We start from the raw sequence: 18,203 nt of genomic DNA, 5'->3' as shown, positions 1-18,203 counted from the left end.
ATATTAATCGGTTTTGAAGCTCTACTGAAAAATGTATAATACATTTTTACAAGTGAAGCTTTTTTTTATAACTGGAGCTGGTCCGTGCGTTCATAAGTCCATATTGGGGGGGGGGGGGGGTTAAGCAAGGACGTCAAAGCTTCGATTTTATTAATTTTGTCATCTTTGTTTCTCTGTTGTTTATCAGGGATCTAAAGGGATAAGACAATGGCCGATAAATTGATGTACATCTCCTTAGATAATACACAAACCTACGACTTCTGTATAATGTCCATAGTGGTTGAAACCTTTGGACACTCAAATTAATAAACCAACCATAATAAATAAAGTTGTTAAGCCAACGAATATTAAAACTTCATCTTAAAACTTTGGGGACTAGTGTAATAAACAGCCTAATGTCCCCTCCCTCTCTGGATAATTCTATTGTCATTTTCTTATCTCTACCATTTTAGTATTGGCATAACATTGTAAATTACAATTATAGGAAAGGAGTGAGGAAAAAGATACCCAAAGTTTTATAACCACGCATATTTTATAAAAGATCTTTTAGGGATTTTTATTAGTTGGTTTCCAACTTGTTTTGCCCAATCTTTACCTAATAAATTCATTAAATAATTTAATTACACAACATGGGTAATTTTAATGATCATTGTCTTATCCCTTAAGATCCCTGAATTATCCCTCGCCTCGTAAGGGCGAGATTATCCCTGAAGTATATACAAATTTTAATAACCATGTTATATTGTTTGTTGGCCCAAAAGCTTTAGGTACTTACATTAAAGTTTTATTATCGCAGGTATCTAAAGGGATAAGACAATGGCCGTTAAATTAATATACATCCATATTGATAGTAAACATAATTACCCCTTCTGTAGATTTCAATTAGGGTTGGAAACGTTTGAACACTTAAGAAAATAATGATAGATTATTGAATTTTGATTAGTTGTGTCCTCAAAGTTGTTTGTAAATAGGGAATTTTCATCAATTTATCGTCCATTGTCTTATTCTTTAAGATTCCTTGTAAAAACGAAAATTTGGTTTAAAGTAAAAACAAGAATATTAATCCATAAATGCGATGCTATAAAATAAAATATTTACGCTTTCACTCGAAGTACCTTGATGAGCACTAAAACCATTAATTTTGGGTCAGGTTGTCAGGATAGGTTGTATAAGGAGAAGGGGGGTGGAATTTTACTTAAAACGTTTTTTATTTGAGGCATATCTTTGAGCAAATAAAATGAAGTTTTTTACACATTATTTTTAAAATATTTTTACTCTTACAATTGTATATTTTAAAATCCACGGAAAGCTGTTTAGTGTTTATAATACGATACTATAAATAACTATTTTAATAACTATTTTAGTGTGGCTACGAATCTAAGCTTTCCCTCTTGATAAGTTATGAGTCATACTGAAAACAAGGATGACAACATCCATAAAAGCGAAGCACTGAAATGGTAGGACAAACGGACATTAACACTTGTATAGTATCTGAACTGAAAAATCGGAACATAAATGTATAAATGTCGAATCAAAATTGTAGGTAAATTTGTTGAAAAACTGCTTAAAAACAGGATAATGTTTATGGACATACTTACATTTTTGGACTTGATTATAGAGTTGCTTCGCTTATAATATTGTTCTTTGTTGTCCCAGGAATCAATATACCAAAAATCAGATCAAACGGATAATTAAAACACTTGAAAAGTTGTTGTTAAAAAAGTAGAAAAATCAACATGTTTAAAATGGACGTACGGACATTCTGGTAATGATTATAGAGTTGCTACGCTTTCTAAATCGTACCCAACTACTACAGGAATCATTATGCAAAGTTTGAAATCGATAGGACAATTCTAACATGCCTAAATTAACTAATAAAAGCTATCTATCTCGGACGGACGGACGTACGGACGGACGGACGGACGGACGGACGGACCGACCCTAATTATAGAAAAGCTTCGCTTTTAAAAACATTATTATATTGTAGAAAACATTGCTTGCGCGTTAACTGTTTACAATATGCACAATTACAATTATAAAAATGGGACCCCTTTTGTAGATTAAAATAATCGGTGGAAAAGTTTGGACACTGCCTTTTGTAGACACACCATACCCAGGGATATAGGGATCATTGAGCAGTAAATTACATTTTTACCCAAGGAGGGAGAGTACACTGGACTGTATTTACACAGGTATCCAAAGTTTCATTACTATCCTTGCTCTATGGTTAGCTTAAAAACTTTGGGTACTTTTGTCTAATTTTGATTGGTTGGTTCCAAACAAGTAGTGCCCAATCAATAATTTTAATCTACAACAGGGGTAATTTTATTTTCAGTATGGCTCTGAAACCGATAATTATACGCGGGATTAATACCGGTTCAAAGCCATACTGGAAAAATGTTAGACAATTTTATATGAATATTAAAATGAAAAAGGAATTGTGGTTGGTTGGTAGCAGATAAACTTTATTTAAATATGGGGTAATTGTTTATCATCATTGGGTATATACATCAATTTATTGTCCATTGTATTATCGTCTTATCCCTTAACATCCCTGATTTATTACCCTCCCTAAACAAATAAAATATAAGATAGGGTTAAGATTCCCACATACCTTTATCGAAAGTTAGGTCCCCAAAATTTTATAAAAACGTTTCTGATTCGTTGGCTTAACAACTTTGGGGACTTTATTAGATTTTGATTGGTTTGTGTAATATTTAGTTGAGTGTCCAAACGTTTCAACCACTAATTGTAATCTACAGAAGGGGTTCTTTTGTAAATCATCATTAGGGATGTACATCAATAAATCGGCCATTGGATATAGTTGAAATTGGGTTGCTGTTTGTTAGGCATAATTATTTCAAACTTTTTTATATTTTTGAGGGAGGGGCCGTTTGACCGTAAATTACATTGGTACCCAAAGTTTTATAACCGCATTATCTTGTTTTATTTCCATGAATTTTGATTGCTTTGTCTTAATTTTTGGTCAATAATTTTAATCTACAGAAGGGGAAACTTTGTCAGGGATCTTAAAGGATAAGACAAACATAATTAATTACCATTTCTGTAAATTAAAATTATTAGTTGAAAGCTTTTAAAAAAACTACCAAATAAAAATTTAATTTAAGTACCTAAAGTTTTTAATCCAACGTTTAAAAACTTGATTTTAAAACTTTGTTGTAAACTAACAGACTGCTTAATTTTTTGGGGTATAGTCCCTTTCGTGGCAATGCCTCTTAAGGGGTGTTTTGTCGTATTTTAACAGTAGCTTTTCCCCTATTTCTAACCATGCGGGAAAATCAACTAAACCTAAGCTAACCTAACCTAAAATAAATTATAAAAACTAATGTGAAAATAAGAAGAAATGCCCCTTAAGAGGCGTTTTCACGAAAGGGACTATACCCAATATTTAGTACTAAAATTTATTTCATATTTTCTTCTTTTTTTATCAGCCGACACAATCCTCTCTATAATAATAAGTTTTGTGCTTTGTTTCTTATGGATGTTGTCTTTCTTGTTAAAGGCGAAGCTTTTCTATAATCAGGGTCGGTCCGTACGTCAGTCACAGAGAGTTATCTCTTTTCGTTAATTTAAACAGGTTAGAATTGTCCTATTGATTCCAAACTTTGCATGATGATTCCTGTAGTAGTTCGGTTCAATTTTGAAAGCGTAGCAACTCTAACCAATATCAGAATGTCTGTACGTGCATTTGAAACATGTCGATTTTTAACTTTTTTGACAACAAATTTTTGTATGTTAAAATTATCCGATTCTTCTGATTTTTTGAAAACTGATTCCTATTACAACAAGGTACAATGTTATAAGCAAAGCATCTCTATAAACAAGTCCCAAAAATGTAAGTATGTCCTTAAACAGTATCATCTATTTATGCAGTTTTGCAACAAATTTACTTACAATATTGTTTGTATTGATGCATTAATATTCTGCTAATTCAGTTCTGACAATCTACAAGTGTTAATGTTCGTTTGTTCTTCCTTTTCAGAGCTTCGATTTTATGGATTTTGTCATCCTTGTTATTAATATTCCGCAGTCTAGTATTCTAAAACTGGATATTTGCCCCCTCCCCATTTGAAAAAGCTTGTACATCATTACTTCCCAGACCTCCCAGACAACGGTTTTTAAAAGCGAAGCTTTTCTATAATTAGGGTCGGTCCATCCGTCCGTACGTCCGTCCGAGATAGATAGCTTTTATTCGTTAATTTAGGCATGTTAGAATTGTCCTATTGATTTCAAACTTTGCATGGTGATTCCTGTAGTAGTTAGGTACGATTTAGAAAGCGTGGCAACTCTATAATCATTACCAGAATGTCCGTACGTCCATTTAAACATGTTGATTTTTTTACTTTATTAAAAACAAATTTTTATGTGACCTAAATATCCGTTTTATCTGATTTTTGGTATATTGATTCCTGGGACAACAAAGAACAATATTTAAGCGAAGCAGCTCTACCGTTTGTCCTACCGTTTCAGTGCTTCGCTTTTATGAATGTTGTCATCCTTGTTTGATATAAAAAGAATAGCGTCGCTTTTAACAAGAATGATAAACATGCATTTTTATGAAGTGACAAGGATGACAAAATCCATAAAAGCGAAGCCTTGAAACGGTATGACAGACGAACATTAACTCTTATAAAATATCAGAACTGAATTTACAAAATATAAATATAAAAGTTTTGACAAAATCATATGTATATTTTTAAAAGCGAAGCTTTTCTATAATTAGGGTCGATCCGTACGTCTGTCCGAGATAGATAGTTTTTTTTCTCGTTAATTTAGGCATGTTAGAATTGTTCTATCGATTTCAAATTTTGCATGGTGATTCCTGTAGTAGTTAGGTACAATTTAGAAAGAGTAGCAACTCTATAAGCATTTCTAGAATTTCAGTACGTCCATTTTAAACATTGATTTTTCTAAGACAACAAAGAACAATATTCAAGCAACTCTATAATCAAGTCCTAAAAATGTAAGAATGTCCATAAACATTATCTTGTATCAAGCAGTTTTTCAACAAATTTATTTACAATTTTGCTTCGCCTCTTATACATTTATATTCTGATTATTCAGTTCAGACACTATACAAGTTAATGTCCGTTTGACCTACCGTTTCAGTGCTTCGCTTTTATGGATGTTGTAACAAAACTTAAATTCAGAATTCTGTTTAAGGACATACTTACATTTTTAGGACTTGATTATATAGATGCTTCGTTTATAATATTGTACCTTTTTGTATTAGGAGTCAGTATTTCAGGTCAATCGGATATGAAATAAAATTATATTGTTAAAAAGATAAAAATCAACATGTTTAAAATGAACTTACGGACATTCTGGTAACGATTATAGAGTTGCTACGCTTTCTAAATCGTACCTAACTACTACAGAAATAATCATGCAAAGTTTGAAATCGAAAGGACAATTCTAACTTGCCTAAATTAACGGAAAAGCTATCAGTTACGTACGGACAAACTGACACTAATAATAGAAAAGCTTTGCTTTTAAAAATTAAGTCAAGTAGCGCAGATATAATTAAATCTATGTATACATTATTACCATGAACAATTTATTTGTAAGTAGTGAAGCTTTTCTTTTGTTTATAAGATGTGCAGCTACATATAACTATATATACCCTCCCCAAACAAATTTTGAAAGTACATTAGATCCTCAATTTCCTCCCATTGAGGAAGTACATCAATTTATCAGCCATTGTCTTATCCCTTTAGATCCCTGGTTTTTTTTTAAAGCGACTTATAATTGGGGTCGGTCCGGTTAGCTAGAATTATCCTATTGATAATCAACAAGTATTCATTTTTTTTGATAATTTTTTTGTTGTCGTAGAGTTGGCGTAAAACTTGTTTCTTGATGTATATGAAGGGAAGTGGGTAAGAACAGCAGAAAAAGGGGAAGGAGATTGTGGGGTAATTTTCACTTAGAATTGTTTGTCAGAATCCAATCCCTTTTCCCTGGTTTAATACTTTGGAGCTTCGCTTTTTTATGTTTCCTCGTCAAAAGAGAGGCCTTTTTAAGTACGAAACTTAAAAAAGTGATAATACATCAAAATACCCCTTCTGAACTCTATAATTATTGGTTAACACATTTGGACACTGCTGGTATATTAATTGACTAATCTAATTTGATAAAAGTACCCAAAGTGTTGAGCAAATGAATTAAAACTTTGTTATCATTGTAATATACAGTTCAATGTCTCCTCCCTCTCTTTTTGACCAGGGAGGGAGGGGACATTGGGCTTTAAATTATGCTGGCACCCAAAATTATCTTCGGTTGACAACACTTACAGGTTTTTCTTATTAAATTTTGAATGTTTTTTACTACATTAAAAGAGTGCAAATTTTTCAACCAATAATTTTATTCTACAGTAGGATTGTCTTGTTTATCATCATTTGGGATATGAATAAATGTTTTGTCCATTGGTTTATCCCTTGAATTCCTGTTAAATCTTTAACGTTTTTTCATTCATTGGCATAACAACTTTAGGGACTTTTTTACTCATTTTGAGTCTCCAAACGTTTTAACTACAAATTATAATTTACAGAAGGGGTAATTTTGTGCATCATCATTGGAGATGTATGTTAAGGCGGGTTGATTTTCCACTTTTTTGTTTATACAATTTTTTTAGTAAAAGTCCCCAAAGATGTTAAATCAGCGAATGAGAAAACGTTATTAAAAAACTTTGGGGACCAGTGTAATAAATAGCTCATTGTTCACTCTCTCTCTGGACAATGTGGTGATAAAACTTTGGGTACTTTCTTATTCCTTACTTTGACATTGGGCTGTTTATAACACTGGTACCCAAAGTTTTATGATAATGTTTTCTCATTCGTTGGTTTAACATCTTTTACTAAATTATGATTGGTTGCGTTATTAAATTGAGTAGATTGAAATAAGTGGTTGAAACGTTTGAACACTCAAAATTATGAACAAATCAATAAAAATATAATAAATATCCCCAGAGCTGGCGAGCCAAAGAACAAGGAAAAGTTATTATAAAACTTTGGGAAATAATGTATTAAAATGGCCATGGTTTTTCCCTCCCTGTATTTTGTTCCTAACGAGCGGCTACACTCCTAAAAGCCTCTAATAGTGGGGGGGGGGGGGTAAATCACCCCCCCTTAATTTTCAATTTTAGTTTTATAAAGAAAAGGTAAAAAACATATTCTCAGGACCTATGAGAAGCTACATTGTTCATTAGAACCATATTGGTTCAGCAGTTAGAGAGATCCCATTGTATTAACAGACAAAGTGACACTCCCATTTAGACATCCTGTTACTTTTATATAAGGAGAAACGAATATATGAACTGTTACTTTCAATAGATAGATAGTGAAGTTTAAGTTTTAAAAAGAAAACTAAAAATTTATATAGTTGGAGAAAATATTTTGTGTTGTATCTTTTTAGATATCCTTTCCGATAAAATTTTTTTTTGAGATAATTGTTTTTGTGGTTAAATTTTTGTGTTATATAACAATCAAGATATTTGCTTAAACCACAGAGGGAGTGGACATTGGACTGGAAATTATACTGGTTCTATAATCTCTAATTTGTTGGCTTAAAATCTTTGAATGTTATTTAAAAATATTGATTGGATGTTACATGCTTAACATACAGACTGAAAGCTTTAAAAATTTCATTAAAAATTGTGTAAAATTAAAGTTAGAAGAACACTTTAGATTATAAGTACTAAGGCATTTAAAAAAGGTTTTATTAGGATTATAATCAATGTTACAATGTGTTTTGTGCAAAAAAATTGGTGGCAGCTAGGAGTAAAAAAAATTACAGTAAAGGTTGCATAGTTGTGTAATTTAAAAAGAAATTTTGTAAATCTAACATTCAAAATAAGCGGCAAAAAAACTTTATGGGGGGTGGGGAAGTATTTAAAGAAATATAGAAACTACTTCAAAATATATCACAATATAAATCTTGATCTTAGCTACATTAACAAAAACAAAAAATATTGTTGCATATTCTGTGTTTTTTAGTTTTCTTTTTTTCTGATATAATATTATTATTATTAATAAATTATTTAATTTGTTTAATTAAATGTTTAAATCAAATATTCATAGATTTCTAATTAATAGTATTAAATTTTTCCTTATTTTTTTGCATCAAAGGGGTAGTTGCAAGAATTGCATTTAAACTTGAATTTAGTGAGCTGCATATTTTTTTTATGTTTAATAGTTTATCTAGAAGACATACATTTGAAATAATTTCAATTTTCTACCAGGTAGTTTTAAAAATATCAAGACTTGAAAATCATATCATGACTAGTTCAGTGGTGCCTATTGATTGTTTTTCATTTTATTACAAAATTATATATGTTAGATAGTATTTTGTAACTTATGCTTGCCATTAAACTTTAATTATGCACTTTATGCAATTATCCCTTTAAATATTATTTTTTGATTTGTAATCATTTCCAATTAGTTTACCTATTGTCAAAAATTGATTTAACTCAAAATTTTAGAATTACTTCAATGTCAGGTTGTTAATTTTTGTTAATTAGTCTGGTGTTGAAGTTGTTTTGAAAATCTTAAAACTACATCATAATTTATTTTTAAATTGTTGATGAACATTTTTTGATGCAGTTACCACACAAACAAAGAAATGAGAAACCAAGAAAGAGACAACTTTCAATAGAATAACTTAATTAAAAGATTGTTACATAAGTACAAAATCTTTTATGATAGTTACTTCTGTTGACCCATTTGCACAACTAGAACAACCAGAATCTTTGGAAGAGTACCATCACTTAATTTTATAGTTTTATATTTTTTTGTGTGAAAATTATTCAATTTTGTAAAATTTATTGCTTTTAAAATCAAAATATCAAAATTATTATTTGTCTGAATAAAGAGTATGACTAATTGTCATTAAGAGTCAGATTAGAGTATGACTATTTTTCACTTGAATTCAGATTAGAGTATGACTGTTTGTCATCAAATATCAGATTAGAGTATGACTGTTTGTCATCAAAAGTCAGGTTAAAGTATGACTGTTTGTCATTAAATGTCAGATTAGAGAATGACTGTTTGTCATCAAATGTCAGATTAGAGTATGACTGTTTTTCAATGAAAGTCAGATTAGAGTATGACTGTTTGTCATCAAATGTCTGATTAGAGCATGACTGTTTTTTCATCAAAAGTCAGGTTAGAGTATGACTGTTTGTCACTAAAAGTCAGTTAAGAGTATGACCATTTGTCATCAAATGTCAGATTAGAGTATGACTGTTTTTCATCAAAAGTCAGGTTAGAGTATGACTGTTTGTCATCAAATGTCAGATTAGAGTATGACTGTTTGTCATCAAATGTCAGATTAGAGTATGACTGTTTGTCATCAAATGTCAGATTAGAGTATGACTGTTTGTCACTAAAAGTCAGTTAAGAGTATGACTGTTTGTCATCAAATGTCAGATTAGAGTATGACTGTTTGTCATCAAATGTCAGATTAGAGTATGACTGTTTGTCATCAAATGTCAGATTAGAGTATGACTGTTTGTCATCAAATGTCAGATTAGAGTATGACTGTTTGTCATCAAATGTCAGATTAGAGTATGACTGTTTGTCATCAAATGTCAGATTAGAGTATGACTGTTTGTCATCAAATGTCAGATTAGAGTATGACTGTTTGTCAATGAAAGTCAGATTAGAGTATGACTGTTTGTCATCAAAAGTCAGGTTAGAGTATGACTGTTTGTCTTCAAATGTCAGATTAGAGTATGACTGTTTGTCATCAAATGTCAGATTACAGTATGACTGTTTGTCATCAAATGTCAGATTAGAGTATGACTGTTTGTCATCAAATGTCAGATTACAGTATGACTGTTTGTCATCAAATGTCAGGTTAGAGTATGACTGTTTGTCATCAAATGTCAGATTAGAGTATGACTGTTTGTCATCAAATGTCAGGTTAGAGTATGACTGTTTGTCATCAAATTTCAGATTAGTGTATGACTGTTTGTCATCAAATGTCAGATTACAGTATGACTGTTTGTCATCAAATGTCAGATTACAGTATGACTGTTTGTCATCAATTGTCAGATTAGAGTATGACTGTTTGTCATCAAATGTCAGGTTAGAGTATGACTGTTTGTCATCAAATGTCAGATAAGGGATTAACTGGGCAAATTTTGAGGGTCAATTTAATCACAGATTACGATCTTAATCACCTGAACTTTGCTCACATTGAGTCAGATTCGTCAGATTATAATCTGAAATCCCCCCTGACAGATTAAAAATTTGGCGGCAAATCCTGAGTAATCTGAGTTTTAGTACCTTTTTGCGCAAAAACACAGGTTTTGTCAGATTACAATCTGACGAAATGTAATCAAATGTCAGAGTTGATTGATGAGGGGCGGGCAGATTAAAACCTGAGGAAAACCTGTCAAAACTCAGATTAGACAAGGTTTTGTCACTACTTGTCAGATTTAAAAACTACTAGGGTATGTTAAGGTATGATACCTAAAACCCTCCCAAGAGAAAAAGCCCTAGAAAATAAATACACCAAAAAAATTCTTTCAAAAAAATGTAAGTCGAGGGTTATTCCCCTCCCACTTCATGTAATGCTGTAGCCTCTGATAAAATGAATAAAGCTTATTTTTACAGAGGGATCTTTAGATAGATATGTAAATAGATAGTGAAAACACCAGTGAAAAGGAATACACAGTTATGGAATCTCAACGACAAAGATTTTTTTATCCAATCTTGACAAGTGAGGTATTTTTGGAAAGAGGAATATATATAGAAAACACCTATGAAAATTAGAAAATCCGCAGAAATCATATTTGCAAGTTATTTGCAAAAATCTGCAATGCTAATTTGCAAAATTAATTTCATGCCTTAAATGACTTATTTAGAAAAAATCTTTTTATGAAATGTGTTTATTTATAAGTTTAAAACCTACTTAGGGCAAAAAAAATTTCTTTAGTGTTACTTTTTTCACCATATATATGAAAAAAGCAGTTTCTCACATTTTATGATAAAAAAAAGGTATAGGAACAAAAAATATGATTTTTCTTGATGTAAACACAATAATTGGCATAAAATCTATCATCCTAAATGTAAAAATCAGATATAGAATCCTTTTTAAAGCTAATATAGTGCAAAAAGTAACCAAGACATTTTTGCAAAGTATGAAAATCTGAAGAAAATAGTTCTTTTTGCTTTTGATATACATATCAGATAAATGTATATAAAATTAGTGATTAAAAACTATAAAACATGTTATAAGTTTTTCAACACTGTCATTGATTAAATTGCACTTTTAGGTTTAAGAATTACCAAAGTAGTGCATAAAAACTCTTTTTATGATGTAATTAAACAAAATAAATGCCAAAAAAACAACTACAAAATGGTCTATTGCATTATAAAAAACACCTAATTGTTGATTTGAATTTATTTTGTTTAATAACTTAATAAAAAGAGTTTTTATGTGCTACTTTGGTAATAAGTAAACCTAAAAGTGCATTTTAATCAATGATAGGATTGAAAAAGTTATAACTTGTTTTATAGTTTTTGATCACTAATTTTATATACATTTATCTGATATGTATATCAAAATCAAAAAGAACTATTTTCTTCAGATTTTCATACTTTGCAAAAATGACTTGGTTACTTTTTGCACTATTTTTGCTCTAAAAAGGATTCTATATCTGATTTTTACATTTAGGATGATAGATTTTATGCCAATTATTGTGTTTACATCAAGAAAAAACATATTTTTTGTTCCTATACCTTTTTTTATCATAAAATGTGAGAAACTGCTTTTTTCATATATAAGGTGAAAAAAAGTAACTAAAGAAATTTTTTTTGCCCTAAGTATGTTCTAAACTTATAAATAAACACATTTCATAAAAAGATTTTTTCTAAATAAGTCATTTAAGGCATGAAATTAATTTTGCAAATTAGCATTGCAGATTTTTGCAAATAACTTGCAAATATGATTTCTGCGGATTTTCTAATTTTCATAGGTGTTTTCTATATATATTCCTCTTTCCAAAAATACCTCACTTGTCAAGATTGGATAAAAAAATCTTTGTCGTCGAGATTCCATAACTGTGAATAGTTGATAGATAAATATATTTAGAACCCTCACCTCAGGGATGAAGGGGGCTGTAGAGTTAGTAATCCTCTTCCAATCAACACCAGTGAAAAAAGGAATGGTAGATAGATAGATAAATATATTTAGAAAACTCACCTCAGGAATGAAGGGAGCTGTAGAGTTAGTAATTCTCTCCCAATCCACACCAGTGAAGGAGGGATGGTACATAGATAGATAAATATATTTAGAAACTCACCTCAGGGATGAAGGGATGGTAGATAGATAGATAAATATATTTAGAACCTCACCTCAGGAATGAAGGGAGCTGTAGAGTTAGTAATCCTCTCCCAATCAACACCAGGGATGAAGGGATGGTAGATAGATAGATAAATATATTTAGAAACCTCACCTCAGGGATGGTAGATAGATAGATAAATATATTTAGAAACCTCACCTTAGGAATGAAGGGATGGTAGATAGATAGATAAATATATTTAGAACCTCACCTCAGGAATGAAGGGAGCTGTAGAGTTAGTAATTCTCTCCCAATCCACACCAGTGAAGAAAGGATGGTTCTTAAAATCTGAGATTCCGTTCTGACCCAATCTAAAATAATAAATGATTAATAGCTTATAGTATTTGAAACTGGCTAAGTAAAATAGAAGCATAGTATAACATTCATAGGTCTTTACATGGGATTTAATAAATGAGCTTCTATTCAAGATAGAAGTTCAACTTTGGTGTGTAGATTATGATTCGACCATAAGGCATAATTAACATAAAAATATGGGATTTACCCAGCTAATATGCAAGATAGAAGTCCAATTTTGGTGTGTAGATTACAATAACCATAAGGCATAATTAACATAAAAATATGGGATTTACTCGGCTAATATGCAAGATAGAGGTATAATTTTGGTGTGTAGATTCATATAACCAAAGAGCATGATTTTTTGTGTTTTGATTCCCTTAATTATTAGCTAGGCATTCTTAAACACATAAACCCTTAGATTTGCTAAGCTATTATTCAAGATAGACGTTTAATATTGGAGTGAATATTCCAATAAATATGCATTATTGAGTTTTGCTACGCTTGTTATGAAAGAATTATCCTTGTTTATAAAGTAATTTTCAAAAATAGAATGTACAATAAGAAGACTGTATTTTAATATTCATTTGAAGTGTAAACAAAACTCATTTTTATATTTAATTTAGCAAGTTTAATAGGACAGTCTCTTTTTTAATTGTATGGATGTAATAAAATGTGCTTATTTAGTTGGTCTGAAAAGGATAGTTGAAATTGTCCTATACACTTTAAACTTTGTTTTAAGATTCTTAAAACACTAGTGAATATGAAATTATTATTGATATTATAAACCCAACTATTTAATCTAATTTTTAGATGGTGATTTCTAGCAAAATAAGGCATAGGTAATAATAAAAGAACTTTTCCATTATATACTTAAGCTAGAAAAGGCAAAAGTTTTAAAAAGTTAAGTAGCTTGCATGTTATGCAATTTTACATTAGATAATCATATTTTTTTTTGTAAAAAATAGTCTGTTCATAAAAAACTTAAAAGCGTTGACTGACTGTAAAATAAGTATAGTATGAAGTATCAAGTTTTTTTGTCCGTCCATTAAGATCATTCTAACAACCACTGAACCAATTAGGTTCACTATTTTATGGTGCTTCACATTGTTCCCAATATGGTTTTAGGCTATTTTCAGACGTTTCACCATAGAAAAATGTTATATAAAGTGCAAAAATATAGGATTGTATTTTTAGTGTAAAAAAGTTTGCTCAGCTAAATGTATAGAATATTATATTCATTTATCATTGTCCCAACTAAAAACAAGGAAAAAAAAGGAATAAATATTCCAGTATGGCTTCAAAACCGATTAATTTCCAATGGATTAGAACCAGTTCTGAACCATTCTGAAAAATCATGTAACGTAAAGACAATTTATACAGAATAATAAAATAAAAGTCACAACATTAATACCAGTTTTGATAGCCGTAACATTCGTCAACACGGTGCAAGTATAAATTATAACAGCTATGATTTATTTAAGTTAGTCCAATAATATCTCTTAAACGGCTGGGCCGAAAAGGTATATATACTTATAATAAAAACCTTTCCCCCCCCCCCCATTTTGTTTTATTTTCAAAAATAATTTACATTGATGATGGGATCTACCCCAAATCCCTCCAAGGCGCAATAAATAAGGAATCCTCCCTCCCCCCCCCCCCCAAAAAAAAGTACTCCTTTTATTTTTTCTCCACAATTCTTATGTATGTCAATGTTATATTTACTAGAATGTTTCTGAAAATTAAAGGAAAACAAACAACAGACAATTTCATAAAAAAAAACTTTATTTTAGAGATTCATTCCCTTTTATCTATCATACACTATTATTAAGTCAAAACAACAAAAATATCAAAAGAATATGTAAAAATAAAATAAAAAGTTAAAACTGTATTAAAATATGATACTTGTTGATTGTATCCTAAGTTTAAAACTCGTTTTCTCATACTTGACTTAGAAACGTGAATACTTTTTCTCGTATTCATAACCAATGGATTAGAACCGGTTCTCATCCATACGAAATAAGTAATAACTATGTCCCGCATCGTATAATATCCAGTTTTCTACGAATATAAAAATGTAGAATCATAAGATAAAAACCAGTTTTTTAGCCCGTGCCTTCGGCATCTCGGGGCCATAAATGTACATTTTATATCCACGGAAAGCTGTTTTTAAATAACTATTATCAAAGTAGTTTGTTCAAACAAGTGTTGTCAAACTTTTCAACAAATAATATAATCATAATTAGAAATGTCCATTCATAAAAATAATCGCCCATTGTCATATCCCTCTAGATTCCTGAATTAGTGAAAAATCTTTCTTAGGCTGACCTTTTTAGAATTTCAACAAAAGTTTTTTGTGTGTGTTTTGAAAGTGAAATGAGATGTCAACAAGTGTCTAATTTTAAAATATTAAATTAAAATTAAACAAAAATTTACTGCTTGTTTAATTTATCATTAAGAATGTATCCATCTACATCTATCTCTGTTTATCTTAGAACTTGGCAGCTGCAGCCAGCCGCAAAATTTATATATAACAAGCAGTCGCAGATGTCACAGCTCATAGAGGGAGGGGACATTGGACAGCAAAATACACTATCCCCCATTCTTAAAAACAATATTAACCTCATTTATGAATTATCAAAGTCTATTCCATAATTCTCCCTGTATGTATTGTACGTCTGTCTATCCATAGACGTCCAAGGGTGGGGTAAATGGGTGTTAATCCCAGGGTTGTTTTGGGCGGGCGGTTTTGGGTACTTTTGGGCAGTTTTGAGCACCCCCTTTTAGGGGAAGAGAAAAAGGGGAGGGGGTTAAAAAGAGGGGGGGGGGTCGGGCCTATTTTTTGGATGATATCCTATACTAAAGTAACAGGATGTGTGTCTGTTTGTTTGTGTGTCTGTATGTTTGTACCAAAGGATCTCGCTAACCGCTGAACCGATCGGGTTCTCCTTAACAGGGTAGCTTTTCATAGGTTCTGGGAAGGTTTATAACTATTTTGGGGGAGGGTACCACCATCCCTCCTAAGAGAAATCGCCCCTAGAAAAAAATTACACTAGGTACCTCAAAACCTTTTTTAAAAATTTTTTAACTAAAAATAAAAATAGGGGGAGGAAACCCCCCCCCCCCAAAAAAAAAAAAAAATTATTCCCCCCCCAATTTTTTTTTACTTTTTTTTCAAATCTAATATAATAATTGGATTATCAAATTTGACTCTCCCCTCCTCAAGTGCCCCTAGAGGCCTCTAGGGCCGTAGACGCTAGTTTATATAAATTGGTAAGCTTTTTTGTATCTAGAGAAGGATTTCGCTAACTGCTGAACCGATATGGTTCTCCTTTCCAGTGGAGCTTTTATAGGTCCTGAGATGGTTTTAGGCTATTTTATTTCTAATAATAAGTCTAGGTATGGTTTTAGGCTATTTTATAATATCCTTTTTATATGCTTTTTACGACATTTGCCCAAAAAGGGTGCCCAAAACCACTTTTGGTCGCCCAAAACCCTTTTGGGCAATTGGGCCGCCCAATATCAAAAAAGGTCCCAATTCGACAACCCCAAAAACTAAAACCCCAAATTTTATCCCCCTAAAACTTAAAAACACATTAGATAACCACCTTTGAAATCCCTCATTTTACCCCCTCAAAATAAAAAGCTTACACGTCTCTGTGTCTGTGTATGAAATTACCTGACGTCTGCAGCGCATATCAACCGCTTCATAAGATCTTTGGCATCGTCAGAAACCTCGACATCAGTTGGGAAGTCAAAACAGTTCTGAAAAAAGAATGGATTTATTATTACTAGGATGTTACACCAGATTTTCATGTTCTCTAATTAAGTGAAATAATCCACCCACTTTGCGTCATCCGCTCCCCTCCTACTGGATGGAGAAACTTACAAATAAATGAGTTTTTTGTTAGCAATCTAAATTGACGACAAATTTTCATAAAATATTTAGGTATATGCCTTATGAAAAAAAGCTGTATTTCCATTGATGAATTGTATATTTATTTTATTTTTGCGGATTTGTTAAAAATCAAGTTTAGATTGTTTATCTTTTATTGTGGTTTTTACTTTGAATAGTTATTGCAAAATTTTATTTTTTTTATTTACAATTGAATTGTAGAGTATCTTTTAAATAAATATGTTGTTAGCTTGTTATTGCTGCGCTACTTATGGATAATTATCCTTGTTCTCAAACAAAAATATCCCCAAGTAATGCAATATAAAACATAAAGCTTATCAACTCAGGGAGAGAGGGGATATTGGGTTGTTTATTACACTAGTCTCCATAGTTTTATAATAAAGTTTTCTTACTCGTTGGCTTTAAAACTTTGGGGACTTCTATTAAATTTTTATTGATAGGTTCATTTAGTTGAGTGTCCAATCGTTTCAACCACTAATTGTAACCTACAGAAGGGGTATTTTGTGTATCATCGTTGGAGATGTCATGAATTTATCGGCCATTGTCTTATCCCTTAGATCCTTGTTATCAACCTTATTTACTTTATGTATATGTTATATCTATAATATTGTATCAATCAATATCAATAAAAGGATAACAACATCCATAAAAGCGAAGCACTGAAACGATAGGACAAACGGACATTAATACTTTTATACTGTCAGAACTGAATCAGAATTTAAATTTAACTGCTTAATACAGAATAATGTTTATGGACATACTTACATTTTTAGGACTTGATTATAGAGTTGCTGCGCTTATAATATTGTACTTTGTTGTCCTAGGAATCAGTATAACAAAAATCAAACCAATCGGATTATAAGATAACATAAAAATTTGTTGTTAAATAAGTAAAAAAAATCGAACCTAACTACTACATGAATCACCATGCAAAGTTTGAAATCAATAGGACAATTATAACATGCCTAAATTAACGAAAAAGGCTATCCGTTACAGACGTACGGACGGACCGACCATAATTATAGAAAAGCTTCGCTTTTAAAAAATCATGAATTAATAAATGAACTAAGTGAATTATAAGCCAAATGTTCAGTGGCCATAAAAAAGAAGGAATTAGAATAAAAGACAAAAGAAATGATTAGACCTCAAATTCTCCTTTAAAAAAAATTAAGAGAACATCATAAAAATTGTATAGGTACAAAAATAATCAAATAAAAATGTATTAAAATTGTTTTTGCTTTTTTCTAAAGATAAATTTTTGGTTGTTTTATCATTACATATTGATCGAAAATAATAATTAAAAGATAACGATTATCTTTTTTATAATTAGGTCATTAATATTACTGTGTAAACATTTCATTATGTCGTGAAAATAATTTTAATTTTTGTAATATTTTTTTACTAATATATTCTTATTGCATTGTCCACGCATATGAAAATAAAAAAAATAGGTTATTAGTTTCTGTTTGGATAATCCCTATTTATCTGATTTTTGAACCAATGATTACTAGGACAACAAGGTACAATATTTTGGGCGAAGCATCTACTTAATAAAGTCTTAAAAATATGTCCATAAATATTAGGTAAACAGTATCCTGTATTCACTAAATTTTGATACAAATAAAGATA

The 18,203-nt window shown here is 30.7% G+C and overlaps 1 protein-coding gene across 9 annotated transcripts in view; it reads right to left on the bottom strand.

Annotated features, from left to right (window-relative positions):
• Positions 1-18,203, bottom strand: part of gek (serine/threonine-protein kinase gek) — a 161,247-nt gene that overhangs the window by 52,753 nt on the left and 90,291 nt on the right. For all 9 annotated transcript variants that reach the window (XR_013884271.1, XR_013884275.1, XR_013884272.1 and 6 more), the window contains 2 exons: positions 16,338-16,423; positions 12,576-12,675 (listed from right to left, as the gene is read on the bottom strand). Coding sequence is in view for 3 of the 9 variants with exons in the window: in XM_080177721.1 (XP_080033847.1) it covers positions 12,576-12,675; positions 16,338-16,423 (186 nt within the window). In the remaining 6 variants the exon portion in view is untranslated. The remainder of the gene's footprint in view (positions 1-12,575; positions 12,676-16,337; positions 16,424-18,203) is intronic.

Source organism: Acartia tonsa, chromosome 11, assembly GCF_053477335.1.
Source record: "Acartia tonsa isolate MP-2025a chromosome 11, ASM5347733v1, whole genome shotgun sequence".
In the NCBI taxonomy this organism is placed as follows: Eukaryota; Metazoa; Arthropoda; class Copepoda; order Calanoida; family Acartiidae; genus Acartia; species Acartia tonsa.
Note: the sequence above shows the minus strand (reverse complement) of the source record. Positions and strands in the feature narration are given on the sequence as shown.